Genomic DNA, 16,456 nt, shown 5'->3' on the forward strand with positions numbered 1-16,456 from the left:
ATAGAAAGAAGCAAGATATACTATAAAACAAGAAAAAGGTGCGTGAAAGTATGGTTATGGACCAATAGCAGAAAAGCCGAAGGAAGATAAATGGATGGTTTGTTGTTATCATGTCAATAATGTCCGTGTCGTTATTCGAAAACGCTGTCGCCGTCCTCACTCCCACTCATCTGCCAGGCTCAAACATAATCTCAGCAGGCACGATATATAACCCACAACAAATCATTCAATTTCATGACCAATTACTGAAGCTCGAAGAAAAAGATTGGATTTTTGCATGTGGGTTCTGAAGGATTTGTGCAAAAATGGCAGAAGAAGATGGGATTGTGGAGAGGAGTGAGAGATGGGCGGGAAGAAGTGGGAGTGGGGTTGGGAGCGACTCGAGGTGGGTGGATGGGAGCGAGGTGGACTCGGAATCGCCGCCGTGGTCGTTGCAGTCTGAGAATGGAGGACGCGGCAGAGGAGAAGGGTATGGAGGATCTCTCAGGAGGAGGCTTGTGAAGAAGCCCAGGAGAGTTGATTCTCTTGATGTGGAAGCCATGGCGATTGCTGGTGCTGGTAGCCATCACTTGAAGGTAATAACACAGTTCATTACATTTTTCTTCGGTTTTTTTGTGAAATAAATGATTTTTATGTGGTATTAGTGGTTTTTCTTTATGTGTTGGTTAATTTTAAATTCATTAAATGTTGTAAGATTTTAAATTTGGTTATTTGGAATAAAGGTTACTTTGCAGACGTGGGTGTAGCCACAATGGCTAGAGCTGACGTGCTCCCATATGCACCCGAGTTTGAATCCTCATCCCCGCAATTTAGATTAGCTTGAAGTTGGAGTAGAGTATCGTTTGCATTAAAAAATAATCTTTGTAATATGGTATGTTTGTTACATCATGTGAACCTTTTATTAAGAAATTGTACATCAGCAGAATCATGATTTGCCACCCCTTTTGGCAGACAAAATTACCTTTTCTCAATTCTATAATGTAAAAAGTTTGAAAATGCTAGTATGATACTATCCATGACTTACTAACTTTATTTAATCAATCAGGATCATTCTGTTTGGGGCACTCTTGCTTTAGGATTCCAAACTCTTGGCGTGGTCTACGGTGACATGGGAACGAGCCCTTTATATGTCTTTGCTGATGTGTTCAGCAGGGTGAGCGTCGAATCAGATGTTGATGTCTTGGGAGCTTTATCACTAGTGATGTACACAGTTGCGCTTATACCTTTAGCAAAATATGTTTTCGTAGTTCTCAAAGCCAATGATAATGGGGAAGGTAGGCACTTTTTCGTGTCACAATTATTTTGTCCTTAGTTGCTTGGTAGTATATGGTCATGTGAGTACTTGTTAACCTGTACACTATTTATGTTTCCAATTGTAGGAGGAACATTTGCATTGTACTCACTGATATGCAGATATGCAAATGTTAATCTGCTGCCAAATCGTCAGCCAGCTGATGAACACATCTCAAGTTATAAGCTCAAATTGCCCACTCCAGAGTTGAAAAGGGCTTTGCGTATAAAAGACACTTTAGAAAGGAGACCATTCTTGAAAACTATCCTCTTGTTGTTCGTTTTGATGGGAACTTCAATGGTTATAGGAGATGGTATTCTAACCCCAGCTATATCAGGTGCATTACTTGACTGGGCTTGAGGTGGAAAACTCTTGATATCATGTACTCAGCCAACAAAATATGTTTAAGCTGTAGCTACTGACATGAAATCACATTACCAATAACAGCCACAGATTGTTCTTGCATCGTTTTCAAGTTCCTCTTCCTTAGACAGGAAACCACAATTAGGAAGTAGGACTTTTGTTAAACCTGGCTGAAACTGCAAAATTGTGCAGTCATTTTCATACATTATACAAATGTTTTCCATTGTATCTGTGTAGGAGAGTATACTGATGTACTTTCTTCTTTTTGGTCGTCATAGTGATGTCTGCTGTGAGTGGCCTGCAAGGTGAAGTGCCAGGTTTTGGTACAAGTGAGTATCTTTTTCTTAGTCTGATTGAGAATCTGTGGTTCATTTGTTTACTTAACTATTTTTTTTTACCTGGGATAGAATTGGAAGGGGAAACACAAATAATAACTTATAAGTTGCGGACAATATGGCCCATAATCTGATTGATTTTAATTGCAGATGCTGTGGTTATTGTTTCGATTGTAATTCTCCTAGTGCTGTTCAGCATACAGCGGTTTGGGACTGGAAAAGTGGGTGTCATGTTTTCTCCAATACTTGCTTTGTGGTTCTTCAGCCTGGCTTCTATTGGAATCTACAATTTAGTGAAGTATGACATTACCGTCCTGAGGGCATTCAATCCTGCTTATATTTATTTTTTCTTCAAGAAGAACAATAAGGAAGCGTGGTTCGCTCTTGGTGGTTGTGTTCTGTGCATTACAGGTATATTTCACCTTTAACTCCCCGTTAGGTTTCTAATGAGAGCCATTTGTTTTTCCTGTTTCAATGTCTCCTATGGATTTATAGTAAAGAAACTTCCCAAATGCATTAGCGGTTATGCTGTTTCAGGAGCTGAAGCTATGTTTGCTGATCTAGGACATTTCTCTGTGCGAGCCATTCAGGTTGGCCAATGCATACCCTTTCTCTCCCTTGAAATAGCTTCATACATTTTATTTATCGAAGAGCGTCATATAATCTATACATCTTATGCAGGTTGCCTTCAGTTTGGTGGTGTTCCCCTGCCTTCTCTTAGCTTACATGGGCCAAGCTGCTTATCTGATGAAACACCCTGATTCCTCGGCTAGAATATTCTATGATTCTGTGCCAGGTGACACTTTCCAACATCTTGGCTACCATTCTTTTCAACTCCACTCTAACTGTCTCATAAAGGGGCATCTCTCTGTATTTGGTTCCTCAGTTTGACACTTATGGTTCTCCAATCTTGTGAACAAACAGATAGTCTTTTCTGGCCAGTCTTTGTGGTAGCTACCCTTGCTGCAATGATTGCCAGCCAAGCGATGATATCTGCTACATTTTCATGTGTTAAGCAATCAATGGCTCTTGGATGCTTCCCAAGGCTAAAGATAATTCACACCTCAAAGAGGCGAATGGGCCAAATTTATATCCCTATTATCAATTGGTTTTTAATGATCATGTGCATAGTTGTGGTTTCCATCTTTCGAAGCACCACAGAGATTGCCAATGCATATGGTGAATTATCCTTTTCCTCTCCTTCCTATAAGAATTTTGTCCAAAGGAAAAGATATTTGTATATTTGAAATGAAGTTGGTTTAACATTCATATTCTAATGTTATCACATGAAATTCTGTATGTTACAATTTTAAATGCCGCTAGGCAGGACTATTGAGCTTATATTCCTCACAACAATATATATGAGTTTTATTAGTCGAACATGAGTCAAGCTATACCAACTATTAATGTGTAATGATAATTTTGCTAATCCAATTATATCTATGCATGCAGGAATAGCTGAAGTTGGTGTCATGATGGTGAGCACAACCTTGGTGACACTTGTAATGCTTCTCATTTGGCAAACCAACTTGTTTCTAGCTTTGTGTTTTCCACTTGTATTTGGATCGATAGAGTTTGTCTACTTGTGTGCGGTTTTATCAAAAATCAAAGAGGGTGGCTGGCTGCCTCTTGCTTTCGCCTCTTGCTTCCTCTGTGTGATGTACACTTGGAACTATGGGAGTGTGCTGAAGTACCGAAGCGAGGTAAGGGAGAAGATATCCATGGACTCCATGACTGATCTTGGCTCCACACTAGGGACTGTTAGAGTCCCAGGAATTGGATTGCTGTATAGTGAGCTAGTGCAAGGCATCCCATCCATTTTTGTGCAGTTCCTTCTAAGTCTTCCAGCTATCCACTCCACTATAGTTTTCGTCTGCATTAAGTATGTCCCTGTCCCAGTGGTTCCTCAGGAAGAAAGGTTTCTGTTTCGAAGAGTTTGCCCAAAAGACTACCATATGTTCCGCTGTGTAGCCCGATACGGTTACAAAGATATCCGGAAGGAAGATCACAATTCATTTGAACAACTTCTAGTTGAAAGCCTGGAGAAGTTTCTGAGGAAGGAAGCTCAAGATATTGCCTTGGAGAGCAATTTAAATGACTCGGACTTTGACAATGATTCTCCCAGGTCAAGGGATTTGGGAGTCCCAGGAGGCGATGAGATTGAGGAACTCAGGATTCCATTGATGCACAATGGAAGATCACTGGAGGTAGGAGGAGCTTCAACCTCAGAAGAAACTGCTGTTGCTGAAACGTTGCCATCTAGTGTGATGTCATCGAATGAAGACCCGAGTCTGGAGTATGAGCTCTCAGCACTGCGAGAAGCAATGGATTCAGGATTTACGTATTTGCTAGCGCACGGAGATGTGAGGGCAAAGAAGAACTCGTTTTTCTTCAAGAAGCTAGTCATAAACTACTTCTATGCATTCATGAGGAGGAACTGCAGAGCAGGTCCTGCAAATATGAGTGTGCCTCACATGAACATCATGCAAGTCGGAATGACTTACATGGTCTGATTTATTTATTTTTACTTGCAGAATTTATCTCATTTTATGGATATTTATCTGCTGCTTATTGCAACCTCTATGTGAGACACTGTAAGACAAGTATTGCATCATAAATTGGCTACCTGCTGCCACTTTCATATTTCTCCAACCTTCAGAACAACATGCAACTAGGACGCTCTGGTGACGGTATCTCAAACCGACTGATCATACCATATATCTCGTGATTTGTTTGCAATACCGCCTCCTTAACGGGCCAGTTGAATGTGAGTTCTTCTGTTGGTCTCTTTGTGTTTCCTTGTCTTTGTTTTGGTCCATTTTTCAACACCAACCAAAGTAATTCTTGCGTACAAGAAGCTCTGTTGGGTCAATTTTTCTTGTCGGGCTTTAGGTAAAAGTGGCAACCTATTTTTCTTGGTGGAAAAGTATCGACATTTAGAATAAACCCTAAAGAATATTTTTATGTACAAATATAATCGAGCCACATTTCTCACGCAGTGGGTTTTAATAAGAAGGCCAACTCATGCAAGTGCGTGCTTGAGGGTTCTTATAGAAGGAATAGGATCCTCTCGGGATCTTCTTTGTGAGGATCCGGATGATTAATCAATTGTGTCCGCTTATCATACATGGTATGATTAGAAATTATTTAAAATTTTTAATTTAAAATTCAATATAAATAGTACCTAACGAAAACTAGTCACACGATGTACAATGAACGAACACGATTGAAGGATCCGGAGAAGATCCCATTCCCTTATAGAAAGCATTTATGTTTATAAGAATTTTGTTAAAAACGCTTTAGAAAGGTCACCTTCAAAAAAGCATTATGTATAAGACTACGTGTTTGGGGTCGCTTCAAGTGTTTTATGAAGTGCTTCATGAAGTAGCATTCATGTGCTTATCTCGAAAACACTTCTACAATCACTTCTAAATTTTTTTGTCAAACACAATCATAGATTCATAAGCGTTTTTGAGCGTCGGAAAACACGTTTAGTTTTTCTAAAAGCAATCTCATTCATACCTTGTAATTTGAAATCACACTCATATCAATCTATTTGTTATCATAATCGTTTATAGCCATTTTAAAAGCACCCTGAACAACAAGGACTCTTAGTGGAGTTTGCGTGTGCGGGAAGTTGGATTACACTTTGAAAAAGAATGGAAGTGGAGAGGATGTCGTCGATGAACAAAAGAGGAAGATGAGTAGGGTTTGCACTTTGCATCATCAATTGGATTGGGGAGCTCTCAGACTCATTCCCAGTCAACCGTTAGATGCACCACGTGTCATGACTCCTAAAACGTGGGGAAAGAAAGCACGCTTGAGAGTTTAGATACTTAAAATTTGCTTTTTGTTCGTTGAATTTTCAAAAGAAATTCATGAAAACTAATTTTTTGTTCGTTGAATTTTCATAAGAAATTCATGAAAACTAATTTTTCTGGACTGAGATCCGTGGAAGCTGAAAACTTCTTCTAAATGGTGAAAAGTCAGATGTTAGTTGATAATTAAGACTCTATAAGATAATTAAGTGACCCATGTGTCTCAGAATAATTGAATAATTAATGGCATTTTAATCCAGCAGTATTTCGATAATCAACGGGTGTAAACGGTCCTGTTAAGCTTTAAAGGGCCATTAGAGTCCAACCATAAACCAATCATATAGTTTTTAATCAAATTTTCTACGAGTGAGCTTTGCTAAGACCACTGAGAACCATTGATCTTTAGGTTTCTTCTTGAGTCGTGACTCAGATGAGTACACCAACGACCTAAAGTCATCTACATGTGAAGGATTGTATTGCTTTTCCTTCTATAATAAACAATTAATGGCTGCACAGACTAATGCTGACAGTTCTTATCTATTGGATCCCAATCAGGGTTTAAAATACCTATGAAATTGTCGATTTCTGTCGAAATATCTAAAATCAAGAATCGTTGGAGGGGGATGAAATATAAACTTCATCATGTATCGGCGAGATATTGGAAAATCAATGAATATCGACAATGTACAAAAAATTTGCTAGAGAACCGTCAAGCGAGAGCCCTTCCACACAGGACTCCCGGATCACTATGGCGGACTTTTGTCTCTGTTCGACCAATAGGTCTCACAGTCAGGCAGGCCTGGGATAGTATTTTACTTGCTCAAGTAATGAGAGGTTTTTTATTTGTAACCCAATCAATTCTTAGAAAATATATTATATTACCTTCATTGATAATAGCTAAAAATATCATCCGTATACTATTATTTCAATTTTCAGACTCATTGCTGATTTTGAATTTTTGTGAGTATTTTTGTCGAAAGTAACTGATATCGATATTTTCATAAATTTGCATATTGATATTTCCTGCTATATCGATATTTAAACAATGATCCCAATACAATTAAATGAGATTAAATCATGACTAATCCTATAGCTAATTTATTTGAGAGCCAACAGGCTACTGGATCCATCGCTATCCATGGACCACAAACATTTACAAACCCTATGGTTTATAAGAGCTGGAACTAGTTAATTAAACAACTACGTATTAATTAATTAATTTGTGTGATCCGGTGCTTCTTGACCTAACATCGTTGAAATTAGACAAAAATATGTTACTTGATTTATTATATACACATGCTCTTGGTGCAGGTTAAATCTAGCTACCTAATCCCCCATGCTGAATCGTAATCATTTAATTAATTTGATTCATGCATACGTGCTGCATAGCTTGAATTCTGGTTTTGATACCGACTCTCATTTTTTAATGCCTCTCTCCTCCCATGCATGCAAACTCCTAACTTCAAAATTCCTTGACATAAACTATTATAAAGTAATTTGGATAACCGATTAGGTACGATAACAAATATACTACTCTCATAACTTGCATACAAAAATGAGTTTTCAGTTACACTGTGTTTGGATGCATCAAATTTTATATTTTATGAATTCAAATAAAAAAAATTAATGTATGCTAATTTATAAATTTTGATTTTTGTCAAAATACGAGTATTTGCATAGTTTGATTGAACCTGTAAAATTTTTAGCCCTAAATTATCGAAAAATATTCGAGCCATTGATGTAAAATGTATACAACTTTGATTTGACACATGTTACCTGTGAAGGTTGGCTGCAAGGGGAAAAGGGTCCTCACTTGATCCTTGAGATCCTGTGATTGTGACCGTTTCTTGTACATTGTGCGGTTAGAAATTATTTCAAAATTTAAAATTAAATATAAATAGTACCTAATTATTTCTGACCATACGATGTACGATAAACAGTCACAATTACGGGATTCCTAGGATCCACACCTTGGTCGCTTCTCTGTATGTACAAAGTACAATTGTCAGCCCTCCCATTTCCATACTCCCTCCATGCCCTATGTTTGTGTGGTCACGGTTAAGTCACGTCAACATTTTATATTCCTATTACTTTTTGTTTTATTATTTTTATAAAAATTAATATAAAATATTGACGTGGTTTAATTGTAACCACACATCACAAGAGGGTATAAGAAAAATATGAAAATAAGAAGGCAGACAATCCACCTCCCAAAATATTAGCCTGAACCCTAACCCTAAAACCAGAAAGGACTATTTATTGTACGAAATTCAGTGCATGAAATGATTTTTTACGCTGAAGTTTCAAATAAACCCTTCAACCTTTATGGCTGCCTCGTCGTATATGTCTTAGCAAATGCGCTAACAACAGTAGAAAATGTGTTTCTGTTTTCCTCCCTCACGTTAATTTGATAATATATATATATATATATATATATATATATATATATATATATCAAAACGTGAGCCATGCATGCATTCTCCAAATTCCAGCCATGCATGAGGGACACGTATTGTTGTTGAGCCGATAGGAGTACGACACGTGTTTAATTCGTGCATCCTAGAAGTTTCTTTCTTTTCTTAGAAAGGCAAAGAGTTAGGTAAAACCGAGCTGTTGTGCTGCATGAATTGAACGTGTACGTCCATTAAGAAATACATTGTTTCTTTTTTATCTTTTTTATTTTGAGATAGGACGGCATATATTTCATAAAGTCAGTCAGGCTAATTGGTACAAGATAAAGAAACATCCTCAGCAAGAAGATTAGTAAGAGAAGGTTCATCTAACCAAGTACAATTCGTCTCCCTCGGAGGGTAAAACGGGTCAGATGATGGGTTAGCGATTGAGTTTGCTAAGCGCATCACTCTTAATATCAATCTTAATTAAACCTCATTCAACCACCAGTTCAAGACAGTGCTTACATTGTTTCAACTCCGAAGAAGGAGAGTGATTTTGCAATCTTCTTTTTACCTTTTGCAGTTCTTTCTTTCTTTTCAACTATTTAATATCATTAATAAATCAAGGGACAAAATTACCAGGATCAGTTTGCAAAAAGTAAAAAGAAGAATGTAAGAATTCACTCGCTTGAATAATAATAGGAAATTGGATTTCATTTGGATTTACTTTGTGGGGATCTTATAAATCTTTCACATCTTAATCATTCATCATATATTGTGTGATCAGAAATTATTTGACTTTTTTTTATTTAAAATTAAACACAAATAGTATCTGATGAAAACTAACCTCACGATGTACAATGAACGATTAGGATGTGAGGATCCTTAGAATCCCCACAAAGTGGATCCGGAGAGGATCCTCTTCCTAATAAAGGGATCCCTACAAAATGGATCTGGAGAGGATCCTCTTCCTAATAATAGTGTGCATAATCCAGAAGGCATGGTTAGCTTGGGGATTAAGTGACTACAAAAAGTAATGCTAAATAGATTAACTTTTTAAATTAAATTTATATACCATATGATAGAAAATGACACGTGATAATTTGATCATCAAAAACCACTTCATATATAAAAATATAATTTAAATGAATAATCTCCTTAGCATTACCCAACTAAAAATCCAATATAATTCATCGTCACCAACCATCCTTCAAAAGAACCATATTTGTTCACTTAGTTTAGGGTTATTGGTAAACACTAGTTACAAACTATTTTTCTTAAGAAAATGTGCTATTGACAATCCACTAATGATGTACGTCTGTATACGACTATATACCATATAAAATGAAATTACATTTTCGTCAATCAACAGTTTGTAATCGTGCTTATATATAAAGAATGGTAATTGACTACTAAACTTGGTGCTTTAATAAGGATTAAATTTTGTATGGAAATAAGTTAAACCCTTACATGGTGACGTGAGTTCAAACTCTCTCATTTACTAATTTAATATTTAATCTAATAAAATGTATATTTTGACAAAAAAATAATAATTTGTATGGAAAGTGTAGCCATACATTTGGATATGTGGATTTCAAAGGAACCCTCTCGAAATGTGTATCATATTATTTCCTATCCTGGGTTAATTAATTTGATTTCTAGACATCAAGGATATCATATTAGGGTTGGTTTGTGTGACATCTCACATCGTCCAAGGCAATGACGGATCTACAGAGGGACCTGGGAGGTTCCAAGACCCCTCAGCGCCCTAAATCGCTGCTAGAAATTTTTCGGGGACCCCTCGTACTCGAACACGAGGTCTGTTCAGGGTGTTCTGTAATTTCTGGGTTTGGTGGTTTTGTTCTTGCGAAGACGAAAGCAGGAAGAAGATGATTAAATGAGTCTTTATCATCCCTTCATTCCCACGTGACCACCCTCAAACTTTCCCATTTAATGTATTTTTTAATTGGTCCAATCACGTTTGGACAGCTAACATCAAGTTGATCTTTCCAAAAAAGAAAATGGGTTGTCAGTCCCTAGGTGTATTTTTGCTAATTGGCATGGCTGCCTCTTTCTGCGTCCAGTGCCTCATTTTACTTTCTACACCCACATATTTAACACACTTATTTGTCTTAAAATTCAATATCAATCAATATGATCTCTAAAAATATTATGTAAATTATTATGAACTTGTAATTATTTGAACTTTTATCTTATACGTTAAATTCGATAAAATACTAAAGGTATATAATAAATTTACTTAAATTCACCTAGTCCGCCTAGATCGCAAGCGGAGAAGAAAGAAAATAGGACCCTTTTTAACAATTGGTATATGTTTTGTGTTTTTTTTTGTTAAATGTGTAGTTTAGAAATAAAAAATATAGAGATATTTTTCAAGCCAAAGACAATAGCACCATCTATTTGTTCATTGAGAAAGATAGTTGAGTGACTTAATTAGTTATTTATATTGAGAAATATGCTTTTTTATGTACTGATAATGAAGCTATCATATAACATTTTCAGACTATGAAACCCCGTCGTGGACGCTCAAATTAGGATTTTATAACTTGTAATGTTGTTTTGCATATGATTTTTGAATGAAATGTATTATATTTAACTTTTCAATGTTAATGTTGTCTATAAAAAATTTTACCTTTATTAATGAGACCCCCCGAATTTAAAATCCTGGATCCGCCACTGGTCCAAGGGAATGATTCTTATATGTATATTTTTATCCCTACCTAGCGCGAGGCCTTTTGGGAGCTCACTGGCTTCGAGTTCTATGGAAACTCCGAAGTTAAGCGAGTAGCACACGAGAGCACTCACAGGATGGGTGACCCATTGGGAAGTTCTCGTGTGAGTTCCCAGAAACAAAACCATGAAGGCGTGGTCGGGGCCCAAAGCGGACAATATCATGCTACTGTGGTGGAGCGGGCCCAGGAAGTGATCCCTCCCGGGCCGAGATGTGACAATTTGGGTGTATGGTTCTTAAAAAAAAAAATTAAAAAAAAAAAAAAACATGTTATTAAAAAAATTTGGAGCATTAAATATGTTTGATAAGATAAAAATAAAATTACTTTTTAAAAAGTTGTCATTGACAATGGAGAAGCATAGAAAAGTAGAAGTAAGGTCTACCATCCTTCTAAAAAAACATGTTTGTTTTTTTTTTCAAAGCATAGTGAACAATGCCTATTTAATGAAATTTTAAAATGTATACTTCTGCATATTTTACAAAATTATAATCTTTACCCTGTATTAATTTCTTTAGTCATTTAACATATTCGCATAAAAAATTTGTATAAAAGTTTACCAAACACTGAGATTTGTTGAAAGCACTTTTATCAAAAAAAAAAGTACCAAACATCAACAATTTTATTTTACAACTGTTTATTTTACAGCACAACAAAAACAATTTTTTTTAAAAAGCATTGAAATATCAAACTAGTCCTTAGTCTATTAACTCTAAATCCCTTTCTTTTAACCAGACGAAGGGGAAGACAAAATTAAATTATTTGCATATATAGCTAGAGATAACTCCACTCTCTAAATCCTCCTCGCCCACAATCCTACAAATCAAGTTATATATTGTTTTCTCTCTTGGTTGCATGGTAATTTTATTCATTCGAGTTCCGACAAAATTTTAATGAAGCATTCGCTTGTGCATCATATTCTTATGTTTACAATTCCATTTTCCCTCTTTAACAAATATCGTCTTACCTTCAACATAATTGACCCTAAAAAGACTTCTGGATAATTGAAATTGAAGTAAAATTAATTGGATAATGAAGTAAAATTAAAATAAGTTCTTTGAACTGACATAATGAGGTAAAATTAAAATAATATACAACATAGAGCAATTTTCGAGTACTTATTAATTACTTATGTCAAATTCTTAAAAGATTATTGATCAACAGTTGTTAGGGTCACGTCACCACATCGCCGAAATTTCTTTCCAAGCTCAGAGCTACCCTAAAAAAGCCACTTGGGCAAATAAGCCATAAAGTTCCAACAAAGCGTCTCCAACCGAGGGTCAAAGAATCATAAGGTTCGTTTTAGCCCTGTCACATAGGGCCAAACATAATTTATTATTTAAAAACTACAACTTATATTTAAAAACTACAACTAAATTTAAAAACGACAAATTAAATTTAAAAACTACAAATTAAATTCAACATTAACTTAAATTTAAAAACTACAACAACTTAAATTTAATATCCATAATCAACATCATCTTCATCATCCGCCATTGTAGGAGTATAGTAGGTAAACAACTGCCGCCAAGTCATAATTTCTTCTTCTTTTTTTTTTCCCTATCAAAATAGGCCTTACTCATTAGAGTGTAATTCGAAGTGTTCCTTTTCATATTCTTATCATCTATCTCTTCCTGTATTTGTTTGGCCCGTTCTTCATACCTACACTTCCTTTCTTCCGCCTCAAGGGCATTTTGATCCGCCATTAATCGCAATGAGGTCGCCACTTCATGTTGAGCGGCGTAATCATCATTTGCCTTGCCATTTTCCTTCAACCTTCACGCCTTGTTTCGTCCCATAGCCCTAGGTATGGAACCTTCACCTGAAGACGGATTTTCTACCCTTGTTTGTTGAATGGTAGGAGATCCACCTCATCCATATCTGCAACTAAGGATGCAGTTCCAAATACCGGCGTAAGAGCTCTATGTTGAGGTGGATCATCAAATAACACCCACCCTTTACAAATTTCCCAACAATTGTGAAACTGAAAGGGTTTCGTGCTGCTCTCCATATACAATTCCTCCGCTTGGCGTACCTAGAAAATATAGTTACAAAATTAAAGGAAATTAATTTATGAAATTAAATGTAATATAATTAAATATTTAAAATAAATTGTGAAAACATTTACTTCGTCGTAGTAATTAGCGCCGTTTTCATGTCTACTTATGGCTGCTAACAATGCTTGATGCCATTTGTTCAAACTTGGTTGAAGATGTTTCTTCCATCTTGAATAACAACTCTCGTGGTTTCAGATATTCAGTGGAGTGGTGCTTTCATAGAACTCTAAGTATTTTTTGGATACATGAGTCCAAACATTGTCATTTGTTTGACAAATCCCCCTTACACTATCTTCTGACAACCATCTATAAGCCTTGCAAAGAGCTTCATCTTCTTTTCGGTTTCAAGCCCTACCTTTCATAGCAGACGAAGTCATTTGAAAATTATTGAAAAAATTGAAGGATAGATTTTTGAAAGAGGAAAGAAAATATGAGAATTGAAATGGTGTAGGAATGGTGAATGAATGATTTAGGTATTTATAGGAAAAAAATTAGAATTTTTAAGAATTAAAAAAAAAAAAATTTTAATCCAACGGTAACTGGTATCAGCTAGCTGTTGGATTCAAATTTTTCTTTAAGCAATCATGTCGGTTATATTCGACAGGATTGCTCTGATTTTCTGGTTAGCCCAGGCTGGCCGCATGTGGCCAGCCCTTTGGCCGTTTCAGATTTCATGGGGCCCACGATCCCTCTAGCCTAGTCCTCGGTTAGAGGCGGTTTTCGGGCTATTTTAGGCCCTCTGACCCTCTGGACCCTTCGGTTAGAGATGACCTAATATTAGTGATAGCAACCCCTTATATTTATGGGAACTTTAACGAAAAACTCCCGATACTGTTCACTTTACCCTTTATTTTGTTCTTATCATTAAAACTCAAAGTTTTCAAGTTCTTTTTATTAGTTTTTCTTACATTTATTTGAGTTTTATGAACAAGTAAGTCAATCATAATATAAATATTGTTTTTGTGGTGGGAAGGGAAAGACATTTAAAACACCTTATCAAATGGAGGCAGAATTATTCTGTCTAAAGATTCCGAATGGTAGGGTTTTTCTTTTTTGGCTTCAACGATCCCTATCACACTTTGCCTTTGCTTATTACTGGTGATAGCCTATCAAACACTACACGTACGTGCTGATTTTTAGTCAAAATCCAACTTTAAATTTGTTGGCTTTTCAAATAATCACACTACCAAAGCCTCAAAAGCTGCCTGCTCTTTGTATTATTTATCGATATTTATTTGGTTTTTAATTAAGATGGTTTATGATATTAACTCTTTATTTTGATCTCTGATAATAAAAATGAATAAAATTAGTCTATGAATTAATTCACTATAAATTATTTTGGTATTTATATGAAAAAGCTGTCAATATCCTCGTTAAGTGGAGGAGTTGGTTTGATAAAAATACCCTCAAAAGATGGTCACATGGTCATTTAGGTGACAATTTAACAAGGATATTGACAGATTTTCACGAAATGATCAAAATGATTTGCAGTGGACAAACTCAAGACCGTTTATATCGATTTTTATTTATCAGACAAAAGTGAAAATGAGGAGTTATATCACTCTCAAATACCATTTTGAATATTGAAAAAAAAAAAAAAACACCATTACCAATTTGTTATTGAGCTTTTGCTTTTTGAACCCACCACCAAAAAAGAATGGGTCCAGATTTAAATTATATGAGAATTAGATATGAATAAAAACTCCAAAATCATGAGCGAACTAAAAATCTTTTCAACTAAAATTTCAAGAAAGTCAAGATTCATGTTCGGTGGCTGCCAAAAACTAGCCAAATTATATTCCAGAAGTAACTACTGAACTTGGAATTCACACAAAGGTCACACCAAATATTAACAATTAACAAATACTGAAACATTTGGCTCTTCTCAGAAATGGATAAGAATTTATTCTTCTTTATTTTTGTTTATTCTCATAAAGCTTCTAAAAGATTTGGTTCGTATAGTTCTTTTTCTACAAAAAGAATTCTTATCCATTCAAACTTAAAGACCAAAGTAGCGAGCACATTAGGACTATCTACCTTAACCAATATCAGTCATTGTTAAGTTTAATTTATGAAAGGGGTTTGCTAACAATTCTCACATGAACTTTCTTGTTTCATTTTCTCAGCTTTTTTTTTTGTTTTATCATGCAATGTTGTTTGGTGATAAAAAAATGTCTAATTTCTAAGTCACATTTTTAAAAGATTAATAACACAAAAAACCAATTAAATTATAAATCTCAATCGTTTGATTAACGTTGTCAAAATTTCAGTGTTTAAATAAGCATGATTCATCTATGTCATAGATAACGGTTAGATAATTAAAGGCTTTCACATTTAATTAGTTAACTTTTGCATAAATAATCTTTAAAAGTTGATCAGATAATCACCATGCAACAATGCAACAAAATAAAAGGGAGAACTGAGAAAGTTAAATAAGAATATCCAAATATTCGCAAATAACCCGAGAATAAGAATATCCAAATGTGACTCTGCCCCTCTCCCTCCCTCCTGCCTCATCCAGCCCTCATTCTCTCTAAAAAGCTCTCACCCTTCCGTGCTCCGCCCTCAATCATCTCCGTCGGCTGGCGGTTTCAGAATCGGTGGCATTAATTTCCAACGTTCTTCGCCACTTCTCCGACGTTTATCGTCGGTTTTTTATGCCTTAATTTCCTTAGTTTTCCACATTTCCTATCTTCTTGTCGTCCCTTTTGTGTTGCGATGCCTTGACCAAATTCACCACTCAGTTGTTTTCTCCAATGTACTTGCATTGGTGGTTGTTGTCAAGACGTTGGTGGCGGCAACAAATGTTCTTTGCGTTAGAATGATGAAATTAGAGAGTTTCCTTTATTTTTCTCTTTTTGCTTATTGAACGAGAACTTTACGTATTCTATTCTCCCAATGCGTTCTGGGTTTTTTGCCTTCCTCTATATTGGTCCCATTATAACCTTTGCTTCTCTTTAATGAATATTACTTTTAAAATAACATATATAAAAAAATCATATTCGAACTTAATTGTATATTTTTGCTCACTATCATAAACAATGATGATATTTACAAGTTACAACCTTCTTTATTAGTGTTGAATGAATTTAATTTTTAAAATTTGTTAAGTAAATAGACACAAATATCAAAATTTAACTGTATTCAATAACGATCACAATGTTACTTCTGAGTCGAACCACCTAAAATTTAGAAGAAAAAAAAGCATTAGATTTGGAAGGAAAAAAAAAAACCTCCATCGCAACTCCTAATTTGGCTGCTGGAAATCGGAAGAAACTCACTTCACCGCTCTCTCATTCTCAACAGCCACCGAGTGGTCTTTAATTTACTCTCCACTTTCCGGTTAATCCATATAAAAGCCCCAACACAAAAATTCCACCAACTACAATACAACAACAAATAATACAAAACAAATCTCTCTCTCTCTCTCTCTCTCTCTCTCTCTCTCT

At 35.6% G+C, this 16,456-nt stretch overlaps 1 protein-coding gene across 1 annotated transcript; it reads left to right on the forward strand.

The window, feature by feature from the left end:
- On the forward strand, positions 1–4,632 carry LOC137736790 (putative potassium transporter 12). The gene is made up of 9 exons (XM_068476060.2): positions 1–575; positions 1,046–1,274; positions 1,380–1,628; positions 1,933–1,983; positions 2,140–2,400; positions 2,527–2,579; positions 2,671–2,785; positions 2,914–3,168; positions 3,442–4,632. The coding sequence occupies exons 1-9, from the start codon at positions 306–308 to the stop codon at positions 4,500–4,502; spliced, it is 2,544 nt and encodes an 847-aa protein (XP_068332161.2). The 5' UTR covers positions 1–305; the 3' UTR covers positions 4,503–4,632.
- Positions 4,633–16,456: the final 11,824 nt, after the last annotated feature.

Source organism: Pyrus communis, chromosome 13 (assembly GCF_041283825.1).
Source record: "Pyrus communis isolate YQ-2024b chromosome 13, ASM4128382v1, whole genome shotgun sequence".
Classification (NCBI taxonomy): domain Eukaryota; kingdom Viridiplantae; phylum Streptophyta; class Magnoliopsida; order Rosales; family Rosaceae; genus Pyrus; species Pyrus communis.

Bases quoted from the DNA above. Each gene is read 5' to 3' on its own strand.
- LOC137736790 (XM_068476060.2), top strand. From the start codon at position 306: ATGGCAGAAGAAGATGGGATTGTGGAGAGGAGTGAGAGATGGGCGGGA. The intron at 1,629-1,932 runs GTGCATTACTTG...TGGTCGTCATAG, and splicing joins TCTAACCCCAGCTATATCAG to TGATGTCTGCTGTGAGTGGC. The intron at 3,169-3,441 runs GTGAATTATCCT...CTATGCATGCAG, and splicing joins AGAGATTGCCAATGCATATG to GAATAGCTGAAGTTGGTGTC.